This window comes from Hylobates moloch, unplaced genomic scaffold, assembly GCF_009828535.3.
Source record: "Hylobates moloch isolate HMO894 unplaced genomic scaffold, HMol_V3 SCAFFOLD_19, whole genome shotgun sequence".
In the NCBI taxonomy this organism is placed as follows: Eukaryota; Metazoa; Chordata; class Mammalia; order Primates; family Hylobatidae; genus Hylobates; species Hylobates moloch.
Window position 1 is genome coordinate 16,382,064 of NW_026652294.1, and position 20,161 is coordinate 16,402,224.

The window sequence follows — 20,161 nt, forward strand, 5'->3', positions numbered from 1 at the left end:
GAAGCTGTGTGAACATGGCTGTCCCTGGGTGAGAGATGAGGATCCCAGGCAATTAGCAGTTAGTGAGTCCAACCTGAAGCACGCCCTTGAGTGATTGAAACGGTCCTACACAAGTTTCCATTCACTTTCCGGAAAACACCAAGCCTTCCTTGTCTCATTCAGCCGAAGAAAAGAACGGGGTGGGATTTGCCTGTGTCTTCTTTCCTTAGGAGAGTTTGTGTAAAGAATTCTGTGTCTGTTGCATTGTAGAAATGATGTTAATCTCTCGCTTATATTCCAGGCATGTGGAATCGAGGCAATGGGTAAAATGACCAGGCTTCTCTTTCCTTCCTCAGATATGAGATCCTGACTCCAAACTCCATTCCCAAGGGCTTCATGGACGGGAAGCAGGCGTGCGTGCTCATGGTGAGTTGAGCTGCTGTCCTTGCCTCTCTGGATGGGCAGCCCCTTGTCTGGGGAGTGCCCGCATGGCCAGGGCCCGCCTTGCTGTATCAGTGGTCGGTGGATGCCCAGGCTGTGTCCCTTCTGATGCTCCGCGTTTGACTCTGCCGGGCGCCCTTTGCAGCAGCCCCTCGGCCTCAGATAGCCAGGGATGGTGTTTGGCACCAGGGTGGTGTGGAGGAGACGAGAACTGTAGCCATGGCTGGGCTCTGATGTAAGATGATGGCCTCTTTGGTTTGGGGGACATTCTCTTGCTTTCTTGCTCACGGGTCTGACTCCACGTCCAGTGTGGTGAGCAGGGCAGCTCACAGCCAGGGCAGCTCACAGCCAGGGCAGCAGGCCTGGTGCTCCATGACCTGGGCTTCTCCTCCCTCCCTCCCCACTCCCAGCCCCAGCGCAGTGCTGGACGGGCCGTGCGCATGCTCTGAGTTCCGGTTGAATGAAGGCCCTGCGGTGACTCAGTGCCAAGCCAGGGCTAAATCCCACCCTGCTCCTTTTTTCCCCTTCCCAGCATCCTGTTGTTTCTGGCGTGTCCAGGTTAGCAGCCGCTACCTTTGGCCTCGTTTTACTTCACGTTCTTTCTAAAGAATCAGAAAGCTTTGGCTGCAGAGTAGGGAGTTGGTGGGAGGAAAAGAGAAGGAAAAATTCAACACCTACTATGTGCAAAGCCTGCATTTGGTGACGGGGAGATGGGGAACAGGAAGAAGGAGGGAGAGGAGATGGCTTTCTGCTCTCCAGATGCTCGTCAGCCAGTGGGAAGAAGGGTGAAGGGCACACCTCCAGCTGTGCCTGGGCCACCCTTTCACGGAGCCATGGCCAGTTGCTGGCCAGGTAAACGGCCTACTCCTCCCACCTAGATAAAAGCCCTGGAGCTCGACAGCAACCTGTACCGCATTGGCCAGAGCAAAGTCTTCTTCCGCGCCGGTGTGCTGGCCCACCTGGAGGAGGAGCGGGACCTGAAGATCACCGACGTCATCATAGGGTTCCAGGCCTGCTGCAGGGGCTACCTGGCCAGGAAGTGAGTCCCGGGAGATACTCCTGCCCCACACGCCAGGCCTTGCCACGCCCTTCTGTTGCCGAAGAGCACTTAGGCCGTGGTCTAGGACACCCCACTGCAGCCAGTCACATGCCTGTCAGGGAGGCCCACGTGACACTTCCTACCCCCGTTCCTGGATTTCTACCTTTGAGGAGTAGAATCGGGCAGTTCATTTTTTTTTCTTTTTTTTTTTTTTGTGACGGAGCCTCACTCTGTCACCCAGGCTAGAGTGCTGTGGTGTGTTCTCGGCTCACTGCAACCTCCACCTCCCAGGTTCAAGTGATTCTCCTACCTCAGCCTCACTAGTAGCTGAGGTTACAGGCGCACGCCACCACACCCGGCTAATTTTTGTATTTTTAGTAGAGACGGGGTTTTGTCATGTTGCCCAGGCTGGTCTCGAACTCCTGACCTCAAGTGATCCGCCCACCTCAGCCTCCCAAAGTGCTGGGATTACAGGCGTGAGCCACTGTTCCTGGCTGAATCGGGCATTTCTGATTGGGGTTTAGAGTGACGGGTGGGAAGAGGCCGACTCTGCTTGGATTTGCCTGCCTGAAAGATCCTGCTTATCAGGACTCCTCACCGTGTGACCCTTGTGGGGACAGCACCCAGAGTCTGCCTGTCCCTGAAGAACCCTGTGATTCCAGGGGAGCAGGCCATCCTCAGTCCAGACTCATCCTTGACTCCCTGGGGAGTGAGGGCTCCCCTGCTGCAGGACAGCGGGTATGGGCACTGCACACTTGTGCCCTTGTGCTCGGGGATGAGGGTCCTAGCAGGAGCGCCGAGCTCTGGGAGACGAAGCCCGAGCATGTGGCATTTGCACAGATGGAGGCTTGTTTATCCAAAAGCCCTCTAGCTGACACCTGCAGCCCACCTTCACAGAACATCAGCTCCTGACGTTCTTCCACCAAACAAAAGCTCAGATAGGGAACAGCACGAAGGGTGGGAAGCTGAAGTCCAGAGTCACCCAGGGCCAGTCGGCTTAATGACCAAGGGTCATGCTGAGTCCCCACGCTGAGTAGGATCTCTGGTTACTTCACACGAGCCTTCACCTCCGTGGACTCCTCAGTGGAGGGGTAGTCTGGTGACCTAGGTCCTTCGCCCACTGTAAGATTAGTGCCTCATGGAGTCACACAGCCTGTAAGCGCTGACCATGTTCTTCACCCCACAGAGCGTTTGCCAAGCGGCAGCAGCAGCTGACCGCCATGAAGGTCCTCCAGCGGAACTGCGCTGCCTACCTCAAGCTGCGGAACTGGCAGTGGTGGCGGCTCTTCACCAAGGTGTGTGCTAGAAGGGCCTCCTGAGTAGCTGGGACTATAGGTGCACACCACCATACATACCTGGCTAATTGTTTGTATTTTTTGTAGAGGTGTGGTCTCACTGTCGCCCAGGTTGGTCACAAACTCTTGGGCTCCAGCAATCCTCCCACCTCGGCCTCCCAAAGTGCTGGAATGACAGGCATGAGCCACTGTGCCCGGCCCTTTTTGATGTTTAGTAGAGATAAGGTCTCACTTTCTTGCCCAGGCTGACCTTCCTGGCCTTTTAAAAAAAAAACAAATCTCTTTATTTTTAAACTTGTCCGGGCTGGTTTTGTGTATAATACATAATTTATGGTAATGGCGAAAAACCAACTAACAAAAAGCCTAAAGAATTAAATAAAAATTCACACATAAACCCTTAGCCTAAACCAACAGCAGCAGCTATTTTAGTGTTTAATCTCTGGCTCTTTTTCTCACTGCCTATAAAACCTCAGCCATGTACACAGTATACATTCTTCCACAGCTGAGTTTGACTCACATAAACAGTATTGTAGTTTGTACGTTCCATTTATGATTCCTTCATAAGTATCATTTTTTTAGAGGTAGTGTGCTGTTCCCTAGGGGACACATCATTATCTGGGTACTTTTTCAGAGATGGGTCCTTCCTCATTTTCTTGCTGTTATAAACAATGCTGAGGTGAACATCTTCACGCACATGCAGGGATAGTTTCCCTGGAATGTAGTTAGCAGATCAGAAGCCCGTGGTACAGAGCGCTAGGAAGGATGTGCCTGCTTGCAGCTCCCACCACTGCGTGTCTTCTTGCCCCTCACTTTCATGTTTCCAGAGGTGAGGGAGAGGCCTCACACCTGTTGGCAGAGGCGGGCATCTTCCAGCCAAGCATGTCTCTACCTCCATCTCCTCTCCCAGGTCAAGCCGCTGCTGCAGGTGAGCCGGCAGGAGGAGGAGATGATGGCCAAGGAGGAGGAGCTGGTGAAGGTCCGAGAGAAGCAGCTGGCTGCGGAGAACAGGCTCACGGAGATGGAGACGCTGCAGTCTCAGGTGGGTGTCAGCGCAGGCTCCGTCCAGGTCGTGCGACCTGCCCGGTGCTGCCACCTGTTGGCCATCGGTAGGCACGGTATGCTGGAAGCTTGTATTACTATAGGAGTTTTCTACAACTGAGTTTCCTATTACTGTAGGAACAGTGACCAGTCTCTGCAGACCCCATTCGGTGTTAAGTGATATAGGGAGGCCACTTAATAGAATGGAACGTTCACAAGTGTTGGGTTCAGACCTCAGCACTACCACATGACTTGAGCCCATTTCCTGGGACCTTGCTCTGGAGCTCATGGGGTAGTGAAAAATCAAGGACACGATGTCTGGAAGGTGCCTGGAAGCTTCAGAGCTCTCCAGATGAAAGCTACTCTCGTCTGCATGTTCCTTTCCTTCTGGGATCCTGAGCCACGGCGTCCGTCCTTGAGGATGGAGTGGCTTGAGGGTGTTGCAAGGAGCTTGTGTTTTCCACTTGTTGTTTGCAGCTCATGGCAGAGAAATTGCAGCTGCAGGAGCAGCTCCAGGCAGAAACCGAGCTGTGTGCCGAGGCTGAGGAGCTCCGGGCCCGCCTGACTGCCAAGAAGCAGGAACTAGAAGAGATCTGCCATGACCTGGAGGCCAGGGTGGAGGAGGAGGAGGAGCGCTGCCAGCACCTGCAGACGGAGAAGAAGAAGATGCAGCAGAACATCCAGGTTCCTGCCGGCTGCACCCGGGGAGAGGTGGCGCCAGAGGGGCAGGGTGGGGCGGAGGAGCAGGGACCCAGGAGCTGGGAGAACATGGAATTAGGGTCCGAGGAGGCCGCTCCTCACGCTGTCTGCTTGGGGCACTCAGTGAGAGGTGTTCCCCTTTGGGCTGGTAGTTTGTGACACGTGCATCTGAGATCTCCATGAACACTGCCTGGGCCAGCATCAAGGCCAGTTTGATTTCCCTGCCATTAGCCCTGGCCCTGCTAGCCGAAGGGGCACAGGGCCAGCAGCTCTGCGTCCTGCCTGTTTCATGGGCGGGAGCTTGCTGCAGAAAACCCTTCAGAACATTGCACTGGTGTTCTGGCCCTGTGTCCCAGTTTGAAATCTGCAATCCTACAAATGGGGCTTGGGCCCTGCCTCGGCTGTGGCCCTGGGCTGGCAGACCTTGCCGTCCCCACCTCGGCCATGGCCCTGGGCTCACAGACCTTGCTATTTTCTCCTTGGCGTTTGGACCTGGCCTTCGGACCTTGCTGCCTTCATCTTGGCCATGCCCCCGGGCCTGCTGTCCTTACCGTGTCTCTGGCCCCCGGCAGGAGCTTGAGGAGCAGCTGGAGGAGGAGGAGAGCGCCCGGCAGAAGCTGCAGCTGGAGAAGGTGACCACCGAGGCGAAACTGAAAAAGCTGGAGGAAGAGCAGATCATCCTGGAGGACCAGAACTGCAAGCTGGCCAAGGTGAGGCCCGCGGCTGCCGCCTGCCGCTGCTCCAGGGGCACCATGGATGGGATAGTGTGGTCACCCTTGCAGGGCCGGGCTCCAGCCCCGCTGCTGCTGCTTCCTATCCCTTCTGCCTGCAGCATGAGTGTTTTTGCTTAACTGCAAGTGCTCCCTGGAGGTCACATGGGCCTTAGTTGAGGGATTTCATCATAAGTGAAGGGGTCCTGGGGAAGGGTTTGTCCGTTCCCCTCTGGAAAGCTCTTCTTTGCCAGCCGTGAGACCTGAGCCTGTGTAAAGGTGGCCATCTGTGCGCATTGCAAGTGTTGGTCACTGCGGGGTTGGGGATACCTTGGTGGCTCTGTGTTGAGATACGGAGTACTCCTCCTCCACTGTCCCCGGGCGGCAGCTGTTCCTCCTGAGAATGAGTTGGGTCCCTGTCAGTGTCTGCCCAGGGAGCAGATAGCAGCCGGGGAACCAGTTAGAGGAGAAGGCAGCCTCCCCACCTCTCGGGGCTCCTCAGAACATGGGAGCCCCAAAGGCTGCAGAGGCTGAGGTGGCAGGACGCCCACCCAGGACTGGGATGAGGGGACTCAGGCGCTTGTGCCGAGCTGTGCCTCTGGGCAGGGGTGTTGCGGGGGCCACACAGAGCAGAAAGCAAGGAGAGCAGCCCGGGGCACCACAGGGCTGAAGAGGGGGAGGGGCCGTGGCCCACCTGGCAGGTGAGAGGGGGGCACGGAGAAGGTGGCCTGGTGGCGCAGGTGAGCACCATGTGGCAGCCTCTTGAAGGAGTGGAGCCATCTGTCCCTGCTGACACTAGCTGTCACCTGGAATCCTTTCTCACCCAAGCCCACAGGGGAAGGGAAAGGGCTTGGGCACCCACATTTTTCAGTTCTAGGGAAGCATATCACGCTGTTTCAGGGGAATTCATGACCTTTCAAAATTATCCTTTGATCCAGGAAAATCCTAATGAACATGATCAAGTGTCTAAAGCCTTTTCCATTCAGCCCCAAATTTCCGAGCGAGTCGTGCTTTGAGGCTAGCTAGTGTTCTGTGCTCAACCAACACTAAATGCTGGCCTACTCCCCTCTCCCCAGGAAAAGAAACTGCTGGAAGATAGAATAGCTGAGTTCACCACCAACCTCACGGAAGAGGAGGAGAAATCTAAGAGCCTTGCCAAGCTCAAGAACAAGCATGAGGCAATGATCACCGACTTGGAAGGTGAGGGGGTGATGGGCAGGGGCTGGCGGGCAGGGGCCGGCCTGTCTGACCAGAACACCAAGGCCTCCTCAGCTCACGGGTGAGCCTGGGCCACACTACAGCACTGGCCGCTGCCCTTTAGACCTGAGGTCACCAGGTCGAGGGGAGCTGTGTCTGGTGCGTGCGGGAACCTGAGCCTCCAGGCCCCTGTTGCTCTGTGGCTAGATGCCCCCCTGCATGAAGCATGTTTAGAGAGCTTTGGCGTTGCTCTGTTGTGTGCCATGGGTTTTGGAAGCTTCTGAGACTTCCTAGGTGGCCCTGGGTTTGACCCACAGGACTCACTAGCTCTGTCACTGACTAGCTGGCTCATCTTGCACCTATGACTTAAGCTCCATGAGCTTTAGTTTTACCTAAAAAGGGGACACAGTGCTAGGGTGTCTGTGAAAATTTCATTAAATACATGTGAACACATACGTACGGTAAAGTCCTAGACGAATACTGCGGAAGCTCATTGCTTGACTCGGGGCAGGGTGACAAATCCTGCCTTGTCTCTGTGTGCTCTCGGGATCTGTGACAGGGAGGGGGTGCTGGGGTAGAAGCACAGGTCCGTGGCTGTCTGAGGACCCCCAGCCCTGCCCCTTGAGAGGAGTGGACAGCTGGGGGAACAGGGGAACCCTGACTACTCTGGGAACTCTGAGCTCATACCCAGGGGAGGGAGACCAAAACCTGACCGCCGGGAGGATTATCCCCAGCTTAGTTTCACAGTCTTGTCCAGCCCCCTCACATCTGCAGGGGATGAGGTGAGTCAGGTCCAGCAGAAGAGAGGTCCGGACACAGAGAGACCTCTTCCCTCACAGACACCCTCCCTCACCTGGGAGGAGCCCAGAAGACTTGGTCATCCAGGAGGTCTAGGGGTGGCACCCACCAGATGGACAGACATGAAAGGTTGACACTAATAAGCGCTAACAGAGACACGGAGCGGTCAGAGCACACACATGCTGCTGCTGGGACTGCAAACTGGTAGACGGCGTTAGAGAACGATCCAGCAGTCCTAGTGAGGTGACCCGGCCGTTCCATCCATCACTCAGCTGTGGGCACTGAGAGTGAGCAGGATGCTTGCAGCAGCATTGATCAGATGAACACAGCCGCATGCCTGCCAGCTGCCTGCCAGCTGCAGGACGGGTACATAAATAAGTTGTGGTGTATTCTCATAATGGAATCCTAGACAAATGTCCTTACACATCTATTCCAGTGAAACTTCACGGGCTACATCTCAAGATCATGAGATGGGGTGGCAAAGGCACGGCAGGGAATAACCATCATGAGGCAGGCACTGTTCTAGGTGCTTTTTAAGATAGTAACTCATTGGCGCCTCACAACATCCTAATGAAGTAGGCCGTCTCCTTTTGCTTATTATTCAGACAAGGTATAGAAAGTAGCTTTCCCAAGTGACATCACAGGGTTATAAAGCTAGATGTTGAGCCCTGACCATGCGATTCCAACTGTGGAATTCACACAAGGCAGTTCCATTATATAAGTTCAGATTCACACACAATTGAACATGTTTTTTAGAGATACAGACATAGTACGGCCTTCAAGGGAACCAAGGGAATTACGAACACCAGCTTTAGGAGAGTACTTAATTCCTGGCAGGGAAGGACAAGGGGTGAGTCGGAGAGAGACACGCCACGGGCTGGCAGTTTGCGGTGATGTCCTCTTCCTGCCTCCAGGAGTTGGGTGCGAGTGTCTGTGTATTTGTGATGCTTTAGGCCTGACACATGTTTCATAACAAGTGCTCAGTATTTTGTATAAGTAATTGACATGGAGACAGAACCCATGGCACTGAGACTATGTGGGCTCCCCCGTCATTGCAGAGCGCCTCCGCAGGGAGGAGAAGCAGCGACAGGAGCTGGAGAAGACCCGCCGGAAGCTGGAGGGAGACTCCACGGACCTCAGCGACCAGATCGCCGAGCTCCAGGCGCAGATCGCAGAGCTCAAGATGCAGCTGGCCAAGAAAGAGGAGGAGCTCCAGGCCGCCCTGGCCAGGTGAGGACCCCGCCTGCCCGCCCGAGGCCAGGTGGCCTGGGCCAGCCCTTCCTGCTTGCTGCTGGCCCTGGTTCTCTGCACCAGTGACCTGTGAGCATTCTTTCCACTGTTGTCTTAGAAGAGCCATTATTTCATAGCAAAACAGTTCTTGTGCACTCGGGGCACGGTGAGGGGCCTCATTGTCTTTTGTTTGTAATTTGAAAAAAAGTCATCCACAGCTCTATCACCCACCTACAATAGTCCTTTCCTAATTTCTTGCTATAGGCACACTTAAAAAAAAAAAAAAAAAAAAAGACTTGGGCGGGCACGGTGGCTCACGTCTGTGATCCCAGCACTTTGGGAGGCCAAGCTTGAGATCAGGAGTTCAAGACCAGCCTGGCCAACATGGTGAAACCCCCATCCCTACCAAAAATATAAAAAATTTGCCAGTGTGGTGGCACACAACTGTAATCCCAGCTACTTAGGAGGCGGAGGCAGGAGAATCGCTTGAACCCAGGAAGCAGAGGTTGTAGTCAGCCAAGATTGCGCCATTGCACTCCAGGCTGGGTGACAGAGTGAGACTCTGTTTAAAAAAAAAAAAAAGACTTTATTTTTTAGAGTGGTTTTTAGATTCACAGCAAGAGTCAGCAGAAGTTTCTCCATCTATCCGCTGCCCCACTCACGCGCTGCCTCCCCCACTGTCAACACCCCTCACCACAGTGGTGTGTTTGTTCTAGTTGGTGAACCTATGTTGACCCATCATAACCATCTGAAGTCCGTAGCACATTTGTATTTTTACTGAGTTGCAGTCATCCTGTGGTGTAGCATTTTATTTCCTTTTCTTCCCATTTAACAAATCATTTGACTTTTAAAAATATTTGAAGCAGTGAATCTTACTTTGGAAATTGAAACGATTCCTCTATGACGTTTTCTAGTTCTCAGAGGGGTGTTGCCCTTCAATCTGGTTGCCTCAGATGTTGTTTCTGCTGACAGCCATCCTAAGTGCCATGATTGTGACCACAGGAGGCAGCTTTGGCTGCTGCACCTCTCTCAGGCCTGTCCTGCAAACTCTGCTCCTTGGAGGTGAAACTGTCCTTATACTGATGTTGCTGGTCGCTTTGGCAGAGTGGAAGAGGAAGCTGCCCAGAAGAACATGGCCCTCAAGAAGATCCGGGAGCTGGAGTCTCAGATCTCTGAACTCCAGGAAGACCTGGAGTCTGAGCGTGCTTCCAGGAATAAAGCTGAGAAGCAGAAACGGGACCTTGGGGAAGAGCTAGAGGCGCTGAAAACAGAGTTGGAGGACACGCTGGATTCCACAGCTGCCCAGCAGGAGCTCAGGTGTGCCCTGGGACCAAGTCCCTGGGGATGGGCAGGGCAGCCAGGGGGGCCTTGGCTTGGAGACATGGACCCCGGGCCTCTGCACACACACACCGTGGCCATGTTATGCACCAGCAGACATGGAAACTGCTGGTTCCTCAGAGGTTTCTCTCTACAGAGTAGAAAGCCTGTTGAAGAACCTGGCTCAAAGTTGGGGGTGAGGCAAGGCTGGGCTTTAAAGCTGAAAGGCTACAGAAGCCTCTCATAGTGCGTCTTTGAGCCTGGGCCATGGGATAGATGGCTAGGAGGGGCCGATGGGTAGAAAAGCTGCGTGGAGTGCCTGTGCCCTGGCCAGGCCTCTCTTTGGTCAGGGAAGAGCCCCCGGGACAGCCTCGCTCCAGCGCCCCCGGCCTCCACTCTGAGGGGATTTCTCTGTCCAGGTCGAAACGTGAGCAGGAGGTGAACATCCTGAAGAAGACCCTGGAGGAGGAGGCCAAGACCCACGAGGCCCAGATCCAGGAGATGAGGCAGAAGCACTCACAGGCCGTGGAGGAGCTGGCGGAGCAGCTGGAGCAGACGAAGCGGGTGCGGAGCCTCCCTGAGACTGCAGGGGGGAGGCAGGGTTCCCCGTTCTGGGCCCACAGAATCCAAACCAGTCCTGCAGAGTAGTTGCAGGGTCCAACCCAACTGCCTGGTTCTGAGGCCAGGCTCCCCCTCTTAGGGGCTTTGTGACTCGTGCCTCAGTTTCCCTGTTCATAAGGAGGATTATAATATGTCTGTCTCATGTGGTTATTTGAGGGTGAAAACATTACATTGTTACTTTGAACATCAGACTTCCGACAGGCTTTATTGGAAGTCTAACTACAAACAATTATAGTTCCCCCTCATTGCGTTATAAATATTGCTAACATCTGCAACACCAATGCCGCGCCCTAGAACCTGGCCTCTACCCGGGGCAGAAGGCTGGGCAGGTATTATTTTAGAGATGGGAAGCTGTGAGATGTCCTAAGCAGTGAAGACAGGAGCCAAGTGTCACCCACCAGCTAAGAGAGAAGAGGACAGGACAGATGAGGCCTCAGCCGTCTGAGTCCAGGACTCAGGCACACCGTCGTCGGGGCTGCAGAAGCAGCGATGTCTAGATCTAGAGTCCAGTGATGATAGACCAGCCAGCCTTGTGTCAGGAGGCCGCCACTCATGTCTTTGCTTTCTTCCCCGCTAGGTGAAAGCAAACCTTGAGAAGGCAAAGCAGACCCTGGAGAATGAGCGCGGGGAGCTGGCCAACGAGGTGAAGGTGCTGCTGCAGGGCAAAGGGGACTCGGAGCACAAGCGCAAGAAAGTGGAGGCGCAGCTGCAGGAGCTGCAGGTCAAGTTCAACGAGGGAGAGCGCGTGCGCACAGAGCTGGCCGACAAGGTCACCAAGCTGCAGGTGAGGCCTCCGCCGGGACCCTGGCGCGGGCACTGGGCCCCAGCAGCAGTTGTGGCCCAGGTCCCTGGGTGCATGTGTGCTCTCTCTCTCTCTTCTCAAACTGGATCCTCAGACCCTCACGGTTCAGCTTGTGACTCAGGTCCAGCTTTATCTAAAGGAGCTGAGGTGGGGCAGGAGCAGTGGGGCTGGGTCCATGGTCCTTTGTGTCTCCCCGCCCGGTGCAGGTGGAGCTGGACAACGTGACCGGGCTTCTCAGCCAGTCCGACAGCAAGTCCAGCAAGCTCACCAAGGACTTCTCTGCGCTGGAGTCCCAGCTGCAGGACACTCAGGTAAGGGTGGCGCCAGGTTCCCAGAAGGTGGACTCCCCCAGAAAGGCCCCTGTGTCCACACAACATTGGCTCCAGAGCCCATGGGATTGCCCATCCTCTCCTTCATCTCCTTCATCCTGTGGGTGGGTCTCTGCGTCCTCCCAGCTCCCACCAGGTCTTTACGTGGCCATCCCCTAAATCAGCAGGACCAGCTCCTCCCTCTCCTCAAGGGTGTGGGGTTCCTGGGTTTTGGATACCGCTCTCCTGAGTGCCCGCACCCCTCCCAACCTGCGAGTAGGAGCTGCTGCAGGAGGAGAACCGGCAGAAGCTGAGCCTGAGCACCAAGCTCAAGCAGGTGGAGGATGAGAAGAATTCCTTCCGGGAGCAGCTGGAGGAGGAGGAGGAGGCCAAGCACAACCTGGAGAAGCAGATCGCCACCCTCCATGCCCAGGTTTGGAGGCCTGGGGAACCGGCCGGACTCTGCAGGCTGGGGAACTGCTGGCCGGGCACTGGCCTGGGCACTGCAGGACAGCCCTGCCCACTGGGCCGGACCATTGCTGCTCTCCCCCAGGGAAGCCCACCCTGCTCTCCCACATTAGTGCTCTCAGCCTGAGTCCCTAGGAGAGGAATCCAGGGATCTGTGGACTTAGATGGGGGACACCACTATTTTCACTATTTTACACCTTTATTTCCACCAGTCTTTAGCTGAAATTCAGCATTGCTTCCATTATGGATGTAGGCAGCAAGCCATGGTGGTGGCAGTCCCTGCACCCTCGTCATCTGTAGAAATGGCCAGTTACCCTATCAGGGTCGCAGCCGAGCTCCGTGGCCTCGTGGGTCCCAGGCCTGCATGCACTGAGTTTGCTATCTGATGTGCTACCTAGCAGCATGTGGCTTCCTGAGCCATGGTTTTTTAGAATGTGTGACAACTGCATTTTTCTGTACTGGTTGCCCTAGTGATCCCATATGTTTATTTCATGCCTGCTAAAACACTGTCGTGAGAAGGAGTCCCTAGGCCTCTCTAGACTGCCAAGGGGTCCGTAGCCTAATATGTATTCAGAGCTCCTGCTCTAGATCCTATCTTGGGCCTCCATGTGCCAGGCCAGAAGGCCTGAACCACCTCGGGATGGGCTGGGAGTCCATTCCACAGTCAGGGTAGGAGTAGCCCTCGAGCGTGCGTGATTGCAGGTTTATCTCCAAGTGCAAGGATGGGGCTGGGTGATGGGGACCCCGTGGACACCCCTACAGGGCACTGGCCCTGCTCTCTGGGAGCAGTCTCCGCAGAGCAAGAGGCTTGGTGTGGATGAGGGCTGGGAGCCCCCACAGCGGGCCTGGGGGTCAGCCTCCCCCGGGCTTCACACAGTGGACAGATGCCCCTTTGCAGAAGCTCTATTTGTCTCACTCCCGTGGAGAGGGAAGTGACTGGGGGAGGCGGTTTCATAACTGGGCGGATCCCTGCTGCACCTTCCACAGTGTGGCAGGGAGGTTCCCAGTTGCCCCAGGGGCGGGTGTGCCACCTGAGCAGGTGCCATCTCGGGCCTCTGCTTACTCCTTGCTCCTGCCCAGGTGGCCGACATGAAGAAGAAGATGGAGGACAGTGTGGGGTGCCTGGAAACTGCTGAGGAGGTGAAGAGGAAGCTCCAGAAGGACCTGGAGGGCCTGAGCCAGCGGCATGAGGAGAAGGTGGCCGCCTATGACAAGCTGGAGAAGACCAAGACGCGGTTGCAGCAGGAGCTGGACGACCTGCTGGTGGACCTGGACCACCAACGCCAGAGCGCGTGCAACCTGGAGAAGAAGCAGAAGAAGTTTGACCAGGTGTGTGGCTGTTGGCCCCATCCTCTGCATTTCCTCTCCCTCAAGCACTGAGTCTAAGGTGAAGGGCCTGTCAGAGAAAGCCTGGGCTTCCTCAAGGTCTTGCCCGGGAGGGGCCGTGCGGGGCCAGCGCTTAGAGGCCCCCCCAGTCTCTGGCTTGTCGAGGGTCCCAGGGAGAAGGCCAGCGGAAGAGGGCGTCTTCATGCGATGGGTTGAGGAGTGACTTTTCCTTTCTGGTTTTTTACATTTTTCAGATTTTCTGTAATGAACTGGTTTGACTGTCTTTTAAATGATTTATTTATGTGTTCATATCACTTCCTTATTCCAAAAGATCTGAGGGCAGCTGAGGGGGATGCGGACTCGGGGGTGGGATAGAACAGTAGAAGACATTGGGCAGCCAACTGCGGCAGCCGGATCCGGCCCCTTTAGTTTCACAGGGAAAGATGGACTGAACACAGCCACACTCCGTCGTTCTCGTGTTGTATCTGTTTGCTTTGCCCTGTGGTAGTGGGGTTGAGCCATTGCTGCAGAGACTGTAGGGCCTGCATACTCTAAAGAATGCACTATCTGGTCCTTTAGGAAATGGTCAGCAACCCATGGGATAATTAAGGTTTGGGCCGAAAGGAAGGGAAGGTGGGGAAATAGGATAGAGCCAGGTGGGTGCACACAGAGAACAGATGCCAGGGGACAGAAGCTGTCGTTAGAGGAGACCACAAATGGGGTTCAGGCTTCCTGGCAGCCAGCTTGGTATTCACTTCGTGAAAAATGCCAACCAAATGCCAACTTTGGTTCAGGAGAACCAAAGCTCTTACAGGTTTGGAGGGCTCTCATGGAAGGGGCAGCATGCCATAAAGGGTTGTGATTAGTAAGTGATGAAAATTAAACAGACGTTACAACATGGCGTTCGCAGTAGTGCCTGCCCCAGTCGGCAGTCATCCCATCATGAGGATGCACAGGACTGTGTGTATTGTCCCGGGCACAGCCCTGGGCCTGTGCTTCCTAGGCCTGCTCCTCTCCGCCGTGGCCTCTGGGCTCCTCGTTCCCCAGGGAGCTTAGGCCCAGCTGCTCTGCCCTGCTGGGGGCCGTAGCTCTGAGCCTGTGGTGCTGAGCCTCATGGTGCCCACCTCTTTCCCAGCTCCTGGCGGAGGAGAAAACCATCTCTGCCAAGTACGCAGAGGAGCGCGACCGGGCTGAGGCGGAGGCCCGAGAGAAGGAGACCAAGGCGCTGTCACTGGCCCGGGCCCTGGAGGAAGCCATGGAGCAGAAGGCGGAGCTGGAGCGGCTCAACAAGCAGTTCCGCACGGAGATGGAGGACCTCATGAGCTCCAAGGACGACGTGGGCAAGAGCGTGAGTGCTGGGCCTGGCAGCCAGGTCTTGGGAGGGGCCCGAGTGGGGTCATCACAGACGGTCGGTGTGTGCACGGACTCCGGGTCTCGCAGACCTAGGTACCTGCCAGTCCCTTTGCTCCTGACTTGGGATCTCTGGGGCTCAGGTCCATGAGCTGGAGAAGTCCAAGCGGGCCCTGGAGCAGCAGGTGGAGGAGATGAAGACGCAGCTGGAAGAGCTGGAGGACGAGCTGCAGGCCACTGAAGACGCCAAGCTGCGGTTGGAGGTCAACCTGCAGGCCATGAAGGCCCAGTTCGAGCGGGACCTGCAGGGCCGGGACGAGCAGAGCGAGGAGAAGAAGAAGCAGCTGGTCAGACAGGTGTGCATGGCCTCCTGCTACCCCGTGGGTGCCCAAGGCTGCCTTGGCTTCACGCAGGCTTCTGTTCTCTCCTTCCACCTGGATTGTGTTAGGGCCCCTTGACCACGCCACCCCTCCCATATCCCTTCTTTCCAGCCCCCTGTCTCAGGGTTCAGTGACTCATCTTCTTAGAGTTCTTATGGTCAGTAATCCCCAGTGGCCCCCCAAGGCCCCATGGATCCTGCAGAACTGGCCTGAGGTTCCTGAGTTCAGAGCTAGGGCAGGGTCTCCGAGTAGGTCCAGCTTCCCAAGCTGTTGATGTTCCTTCCCCCAGGTGCGGGAGATGGAGGCAGAGCTGGAGGACGAGAGGAAGCAGCGCTCGATGGCAGTGGCCGCCCGGAAGAAGCTGGAGATGGACCTGAAGGACCTGGAGGCACACATCGACTCGGCCAACAAGAACCGGGACGAAGCCATCAAACAGCTGCGGAAGCTGCAGGTGAGGGTGGGCGGGGCCCAGGTGAGGGCGGGCGGCACCCAACTGAGCCAACTACATGTGAAGGTGCCAGGGCTCGGCCTGGGCTGGGAACCTGGCAGGGTGGTGCCTCCTGGGAAGGTCCTGGGTGCTTCCAGCCCCATCTCACTGACAGAGACTCAGAGGCTCGGAGGTGAGTGGAAACATGATAGTCCAACAGCAAACTTGCAAAACGGTGTATGACTGAGTACATAAGACACAGAAGCAAACAAGTACAAGCCTAGACATGGGTGGCGTTCAAGAAGGTCTCAATGCAGACTTACAGAATCACCTGGGTCCTGACACCCTCCAGCCTTCTGGGCTCTGGGGCGATGGTTCTGAGAAGCAGCCCAGAGTGTGGGACACATACTTGGAAATCTTCACCTCACCAATAATTAAAGAATAATTAACACGTAAAACCAGCTCTGATACGCCATATCATGTAACAAGAATAACCTCAGTTTAAAAAAATTTTTTTTCTTTCTTTTTTTTTTTTTTTTTGAGATGGAGTCTCGCTCTGTCACCCAGGCTGGAGTGCAGTGGCGCGATCTTGGCTCACTGCAAGCTCTGCCTCCTGGGTTCATGCCATTCTCCTGCCTCAGCCTCCCCAGCAGCTGGGACTACAGGCACCTGCCACCACGCCCGGCTAATTTTTGTATTTTTAGTAGAGACAGGGTTTCACCGTGTTAGCCAGGATGGTCTCCATTTCCTGACCTTGTGATCCGCCCGCCTCGGCCTCTCAAAGTGCTGGGATTACAGGCGTGAGCCACCGCGCCCGGCCAAAAAAAAAAAATTAAAGTGTAAAAAAAAAAACCCACAAAAACTTTAAAACCTCGCTGTGGTCAAGGTTGTGGGCATAGATGCTCTGATTGCTGGTGGCATTTTTTTACTGGTGTGGTCGGGCTGCACGCAGCCAGTCATGCTCTTTGATTTGGGGAATCTCAATTTCGGATTTATCTGCAAAAGGAAAAAAAGGCTATTTGACAAAGATCTTTAGTGTTAAAACAAATAACAGGAGAATAACAAAAGGAAAGGTGTTTCCTGCCTGTGGTGGGGACGGCCCGGCAGGCTGGGCACTGGTTTTGAGTGGCAGGTGCGCATTAGGGGTGGCACCGTGGGCACTGGCTTCCGGCCCACAGGAGGGGACAGAAAGTAGAAAATGAAGCTCAGCTTGCGCTCGCGTCCACAGTGACCAACACTGTCAAAGTGTGCATTATGGGGTGGGACACAGAGATGGTTGTCTTTAGTTGCCTTTTCGTCCTGTCATCACGGTTAGTTGGTTAAATACAGCATTGAGCGGAGCACTAGCCATGAGCTCTGTTGGCGAGGTGACCTGCGAGGGTTGGGGTGGAGGGCCAAGGAGCTGCGTGGGGTGCCAAGCCTCTGTCCCCACCCCAGGCCCAGATGAAGGACTGCATGCGCGAGCTGGATGACACCCGCGCCTCCCGCGAGGAGATCCTGGCCCAGGCCAAAGAGAACGAGAAGAAGCTGAAGAGCATGGAGGCCGAGATGATCCAGTTGCAGGAGGTGGGTGGGGCTGCAGTGGAGAGCGGCACCGCTGCCCTGCGGCCGGCAGGTGGCAGCGTGGGGCTTTCAGCTGAGGACAGGGCTGGAGTCTGACTGGGCTCCAGGAATTGGCTGGGGATGGCTCTCAAGTTACAAAAGGATTCCCTCCAGGGTTCCGTGACATAGGGGGCTCCCTGGTATGATCAGAGTGTGTGTGTGTGAAACGGGCATCCCTCACACGAGATGAGACTTTGTGGCCGCCACCACCTCCTGCTGTGAATGGTGCCTGGTGAGAAGGGGTCTGAGTGTCCGCTCGGCCGTCCTGTCCATCGCACCTGAGCCTGTCCTGAAGTGTTTCCCAGGTCTGGAGGGTGCCCTGCAGTGTGATGTGCCGGCTGGGAGTGCGTCCAGGGTGTAGCCATCTGCCTGCGGCCTCCAGAGCTGACTCCGGGCTCTGGCTCACCCAGAACAGGGAGGGGTCGCACCGAGTGGCTCTGTCCACATAGTCTCCCTGGTTAGGCCAGGACACTTCTTACTTATCGCCACACCCTGGCACCTGGCTTGATTCCGAGCACTTAAATGTAAGAGTTTTATAAACATATGGTGCTTAAACTATATCTTCAGGGGGGCACCAGCCCTGTGAGCCAGAGGGTTTCTGGAGGAAGGGCTTCTTGGGGGAGGTGGGCCTGGGGAAGGGCTTGAGAGGAGGGTGCCTGGGGCTGGGAAGGATGGTCTTGCGGGGCTGTGGCTGCCTTCAGGTCACACTCTGGGTCTTTGTGGCAGGAACTGGCAGCTGCGGAGCGTGCCAAGCGCCAGGCCCAGCAGGAGCGGGATGAGCTGGCTGATGAGATCGCCAACAGCAGCGGCAAAGGGTGAGCTGAGTGAGGGGGCAGAGTTGGGGGGGGGACCAGGTGTGTCCCCAGGGTAGGCCCCTCACTTCTCCCGCCCACCCCGCAGAGCCCTGGCGTTAGAGGAGAAGCGGCGTCTGGAGGCCCGCATTGCCCAGCTGGAGGAGGAGCTGGAGGAGGAGCAGGGCAACACGGAGCTGATCAACGACCGGCTGAAGAAGGCCAACCTGCAGGTGGGTGCCAGGCCTTCTCCCACCCTGGGCTCTGGCTGGAGCCACCACGGCAGAGCTGGCCTCGGACCCAGCCGGCAGAAGCACAGGCCAAGTGCCAGCTGCTCCCCAGGTGCTGAGAAAATGTCCAGGCACCTGGACATGAAAGGTCCCCCTCTGGCTTCTGTGTTGGGTGTTCAGCAGTTTCTAATCCTCCCTTTTCTGGGAGACCCAAGACTCTGGACCCCAAGGGTTTGGTGGGATCCTGCTGCCACCTTCCTCCGGCCCTGCTCATGCCCTCCAGCCAGGGCCCCAGCCCTCCCCAAGGTCACTGGCCCTCCTTCTGCAGATCGACCAGATCAACACTGACCTGAACCTGGAGCGCAGCCACGCCCAGAAGAACGAGAATGCTCGGCAGCAGCTGGAACGCCAGAACAAGGAGCTCAAGGTCAAGCTGCAGGAGATGGAGGGCACTGTCAAGTCCAAGTACAAGGCCTCCATCACCGCCCTCGAGGCCAAGATCGCACAGCTGGAGGAGCAGCTGGACAACGAGACCAAGTACGTGCCCCTGGCCCCGCCCAACCCCAGCCGTCCTGGAAGAAACTCCAGCCCCCCTGCAGTCTCACCCAAATCTGGGCCACAACCAGCCCTCTGTCTCCTGAGCCTGGGGGCTGTTTCCCTCCCTCCTGATGGGGCCCTCATCCCTTCCACAGGTTGGGTGGTTGGGGGAGCTTGTGGGGTTTGAACAGGATTCTCTGTTCCACCTCTAAAGCCAGGAGCTTTGGTGGCTGTGTCTGAGGGTGAATCAGAGCAGGAGGTAGAGGGGGGTCCTGCCCACTGGGGCAGTTGTTCTATGTGCTCAGCAGGACTGAGACTTCCTTGGAGGGAGTGGGATTTACACTAGGCCCCCAAACCTCTTTTCCAGTTACATAGATGCTCTTTGAGGTGTGTCGCTTCCCTTACCTGAGCCCGTTTCCTCATCTGTAAATGGGGCTATTTGCAGTGCCCGTCGTAAGAAGCCAGGCACACATAGGTGTCCAGCAAAGGCCTCCCTAGGTGATCCCTAGATGCCAGTGAGCCCCGGAGAATGGGTGGTCCAGATTAGGGCTTGTTGGCTGGACCCTCTGAAGGAGGGTGTTCCCTCTGAGCCACCTTGTCTGCCACGCAGGGAGCGCCAGGCAGCCTGCAAACAGGTGCGTCGGACTGAGAAGAAGCTGAAAGATGTGCTGCTGCAGGTGGATGACGAGCGGAGGAACGCCGAGCAGTACAAGGACCAGGTGCGGGCGCTGGTGGGGCAGTGAGAAGGGCAGTGGGGCTGGGCAGCAGATAGGGTAACAGGCAGGGCAGTGAGGCTGGGCAGCAGATAGGGTAACAGGCAGGGCAGTGGGGCTGGGCAGCAGATGGGGCGACAGGCAGGGCAGTGGGGCTGGCTGGCTGCATGCCCAGAGCCCCTAACCGGGGCCACGGGCCACACGTCCATCTCCGCAGGCTGACAAGGCATCCACCCGCCTGAAGCAGCTCAAACGGCAGCTTGAGGAGGCCGAAGAGGAGGCCCAGCGGGCCAACGCCTCCCGCCGGAAACTGCAGCGCGAGCTGGAGGACGCCACTGAGACGGCCGATGCCATGAACCGCGAAGTCAGCTCCCTAAAGAACAAGCTCAGGTGAGCCGTCCCACCCACCCACCCCTTTGCCTCAGCACTTCTCTCAAAAGGTAGCTTGTTCCTCAACCAGAACCTACCAGCAAGGCACGAATGCCACCAAGAAAGGACTGCACAAAGCAATCCCTGCCCCTTCTGGCTTCTTGCCTCTGAGGCTTTAGCTTAGTGTTTTGAACACTAGTTTACACATAGTAAACTCTAGGTAGTTTATTTCCAGCCTGTTCTAAAAGTCGATTGTCTTTTGAATTGGAAGTTGCTTGAGGCCACCCGGCCCAGTCCTGGCACGTGTTTAGGTGCCTCGTAAATATCTGCAAAGCAAATACGAGCCTCATGAACAATGCCTACAGAGGATAAAAAGGCTCCTTTGCACTTTTCAGGGAGTGTTAACACTCAAGAAGTAGTGAATGTTTGAAGCAGAGGATCTTACTCTCTGAGATTCTCACTTCTTAACATCTTTTTCGTGGGGATCTTTTTTT

At 56.1% G+C, this 20,161-nt stretch overlaps 1 protein-coding gene across 2 annotated transcripts in view; it reads left to right on the forward strand.

Moving 5' to 3' along the window:
- Nucleotides 1–20,161, forward strand: part of MYH9 (myosin heavy chain 9) — a 104,137-nt gene that overhangs the window by 81,715 nt on the left and 2,261 nt on the right. For both annotated transcript variants that reach the window (XM_032138751.3, XM_032138753.2), the window contains 23 exons: nt 336–405; nt 1,299–1,459; nt 2,646–2,754; nt 3,662–3,793; nt 4,270–4,476; nt 5,064–5,201; nt 6,278–6,401; nt 8,255–8,426; nt 9,531–9,743; nt 10,163–10,307; nt 10,942–11,148; nt 11,373–11,477; nt 11,755–11,907; nt 13,023–13,271; nt 14,404–14,616; nt 14,762–14,974; nt 15,288–15,449; nt 16,863–16,991; nt 17,754–17,842; nt 17,928–18,051; nt 18,377–18,585; nt 19,196–19,304; nt 19,516–19,688. In XM_032138751.3, coding sequence (XP_031994642.1) covers nt 336–405; nt 1,299–1,459; nt 2,646–2,754; nt 3,662–3,793; nt 4,270–4,476; nt 5,064–5,201; nt 6,278–6,401; nt 8,255–8,426; nt 9,531–9,743; nt 10,163–10,307; nt 10,942–11,148; nt 11,373–11,477; nt 11,755–11,907; nt 13,023–13,271; nt 14,404–14,616; nt 14,762–14,974; nt 15,288–15,449; nt 16,863–16,991; nt 17,754–17,842; nt 17,928–18,051; nt 18,377–18,585; nt 19,196–19,304; nt 19,516–19,688 — 3,606 coding nt within the window. The remainder of the gene's footprint in view (nt 1–335; nt 406–1,298; nt 1,460–2,645; nt 2,755–3,661; nt 3,794–4,269; nt 4,477–5,063; nt 5,202–6,277; nt 6,402–8,254; nt 8,427–9,530; nt 9,744–10,162; nt 10,308–10,941; nt 11,149–11,372; nt 11,478–11,754; nt 11,908–13,022; nt 13,272–14,403; nt 14,617–14,761; nt 14,975–15,287; nt 15,450–16,862; nt 16,992–17,753; nt 17,843–17,927; nt 18,052–18,376; nt 18,586–19,195; nt 19,305–19,515; nt 19,689–20,161) is intronic.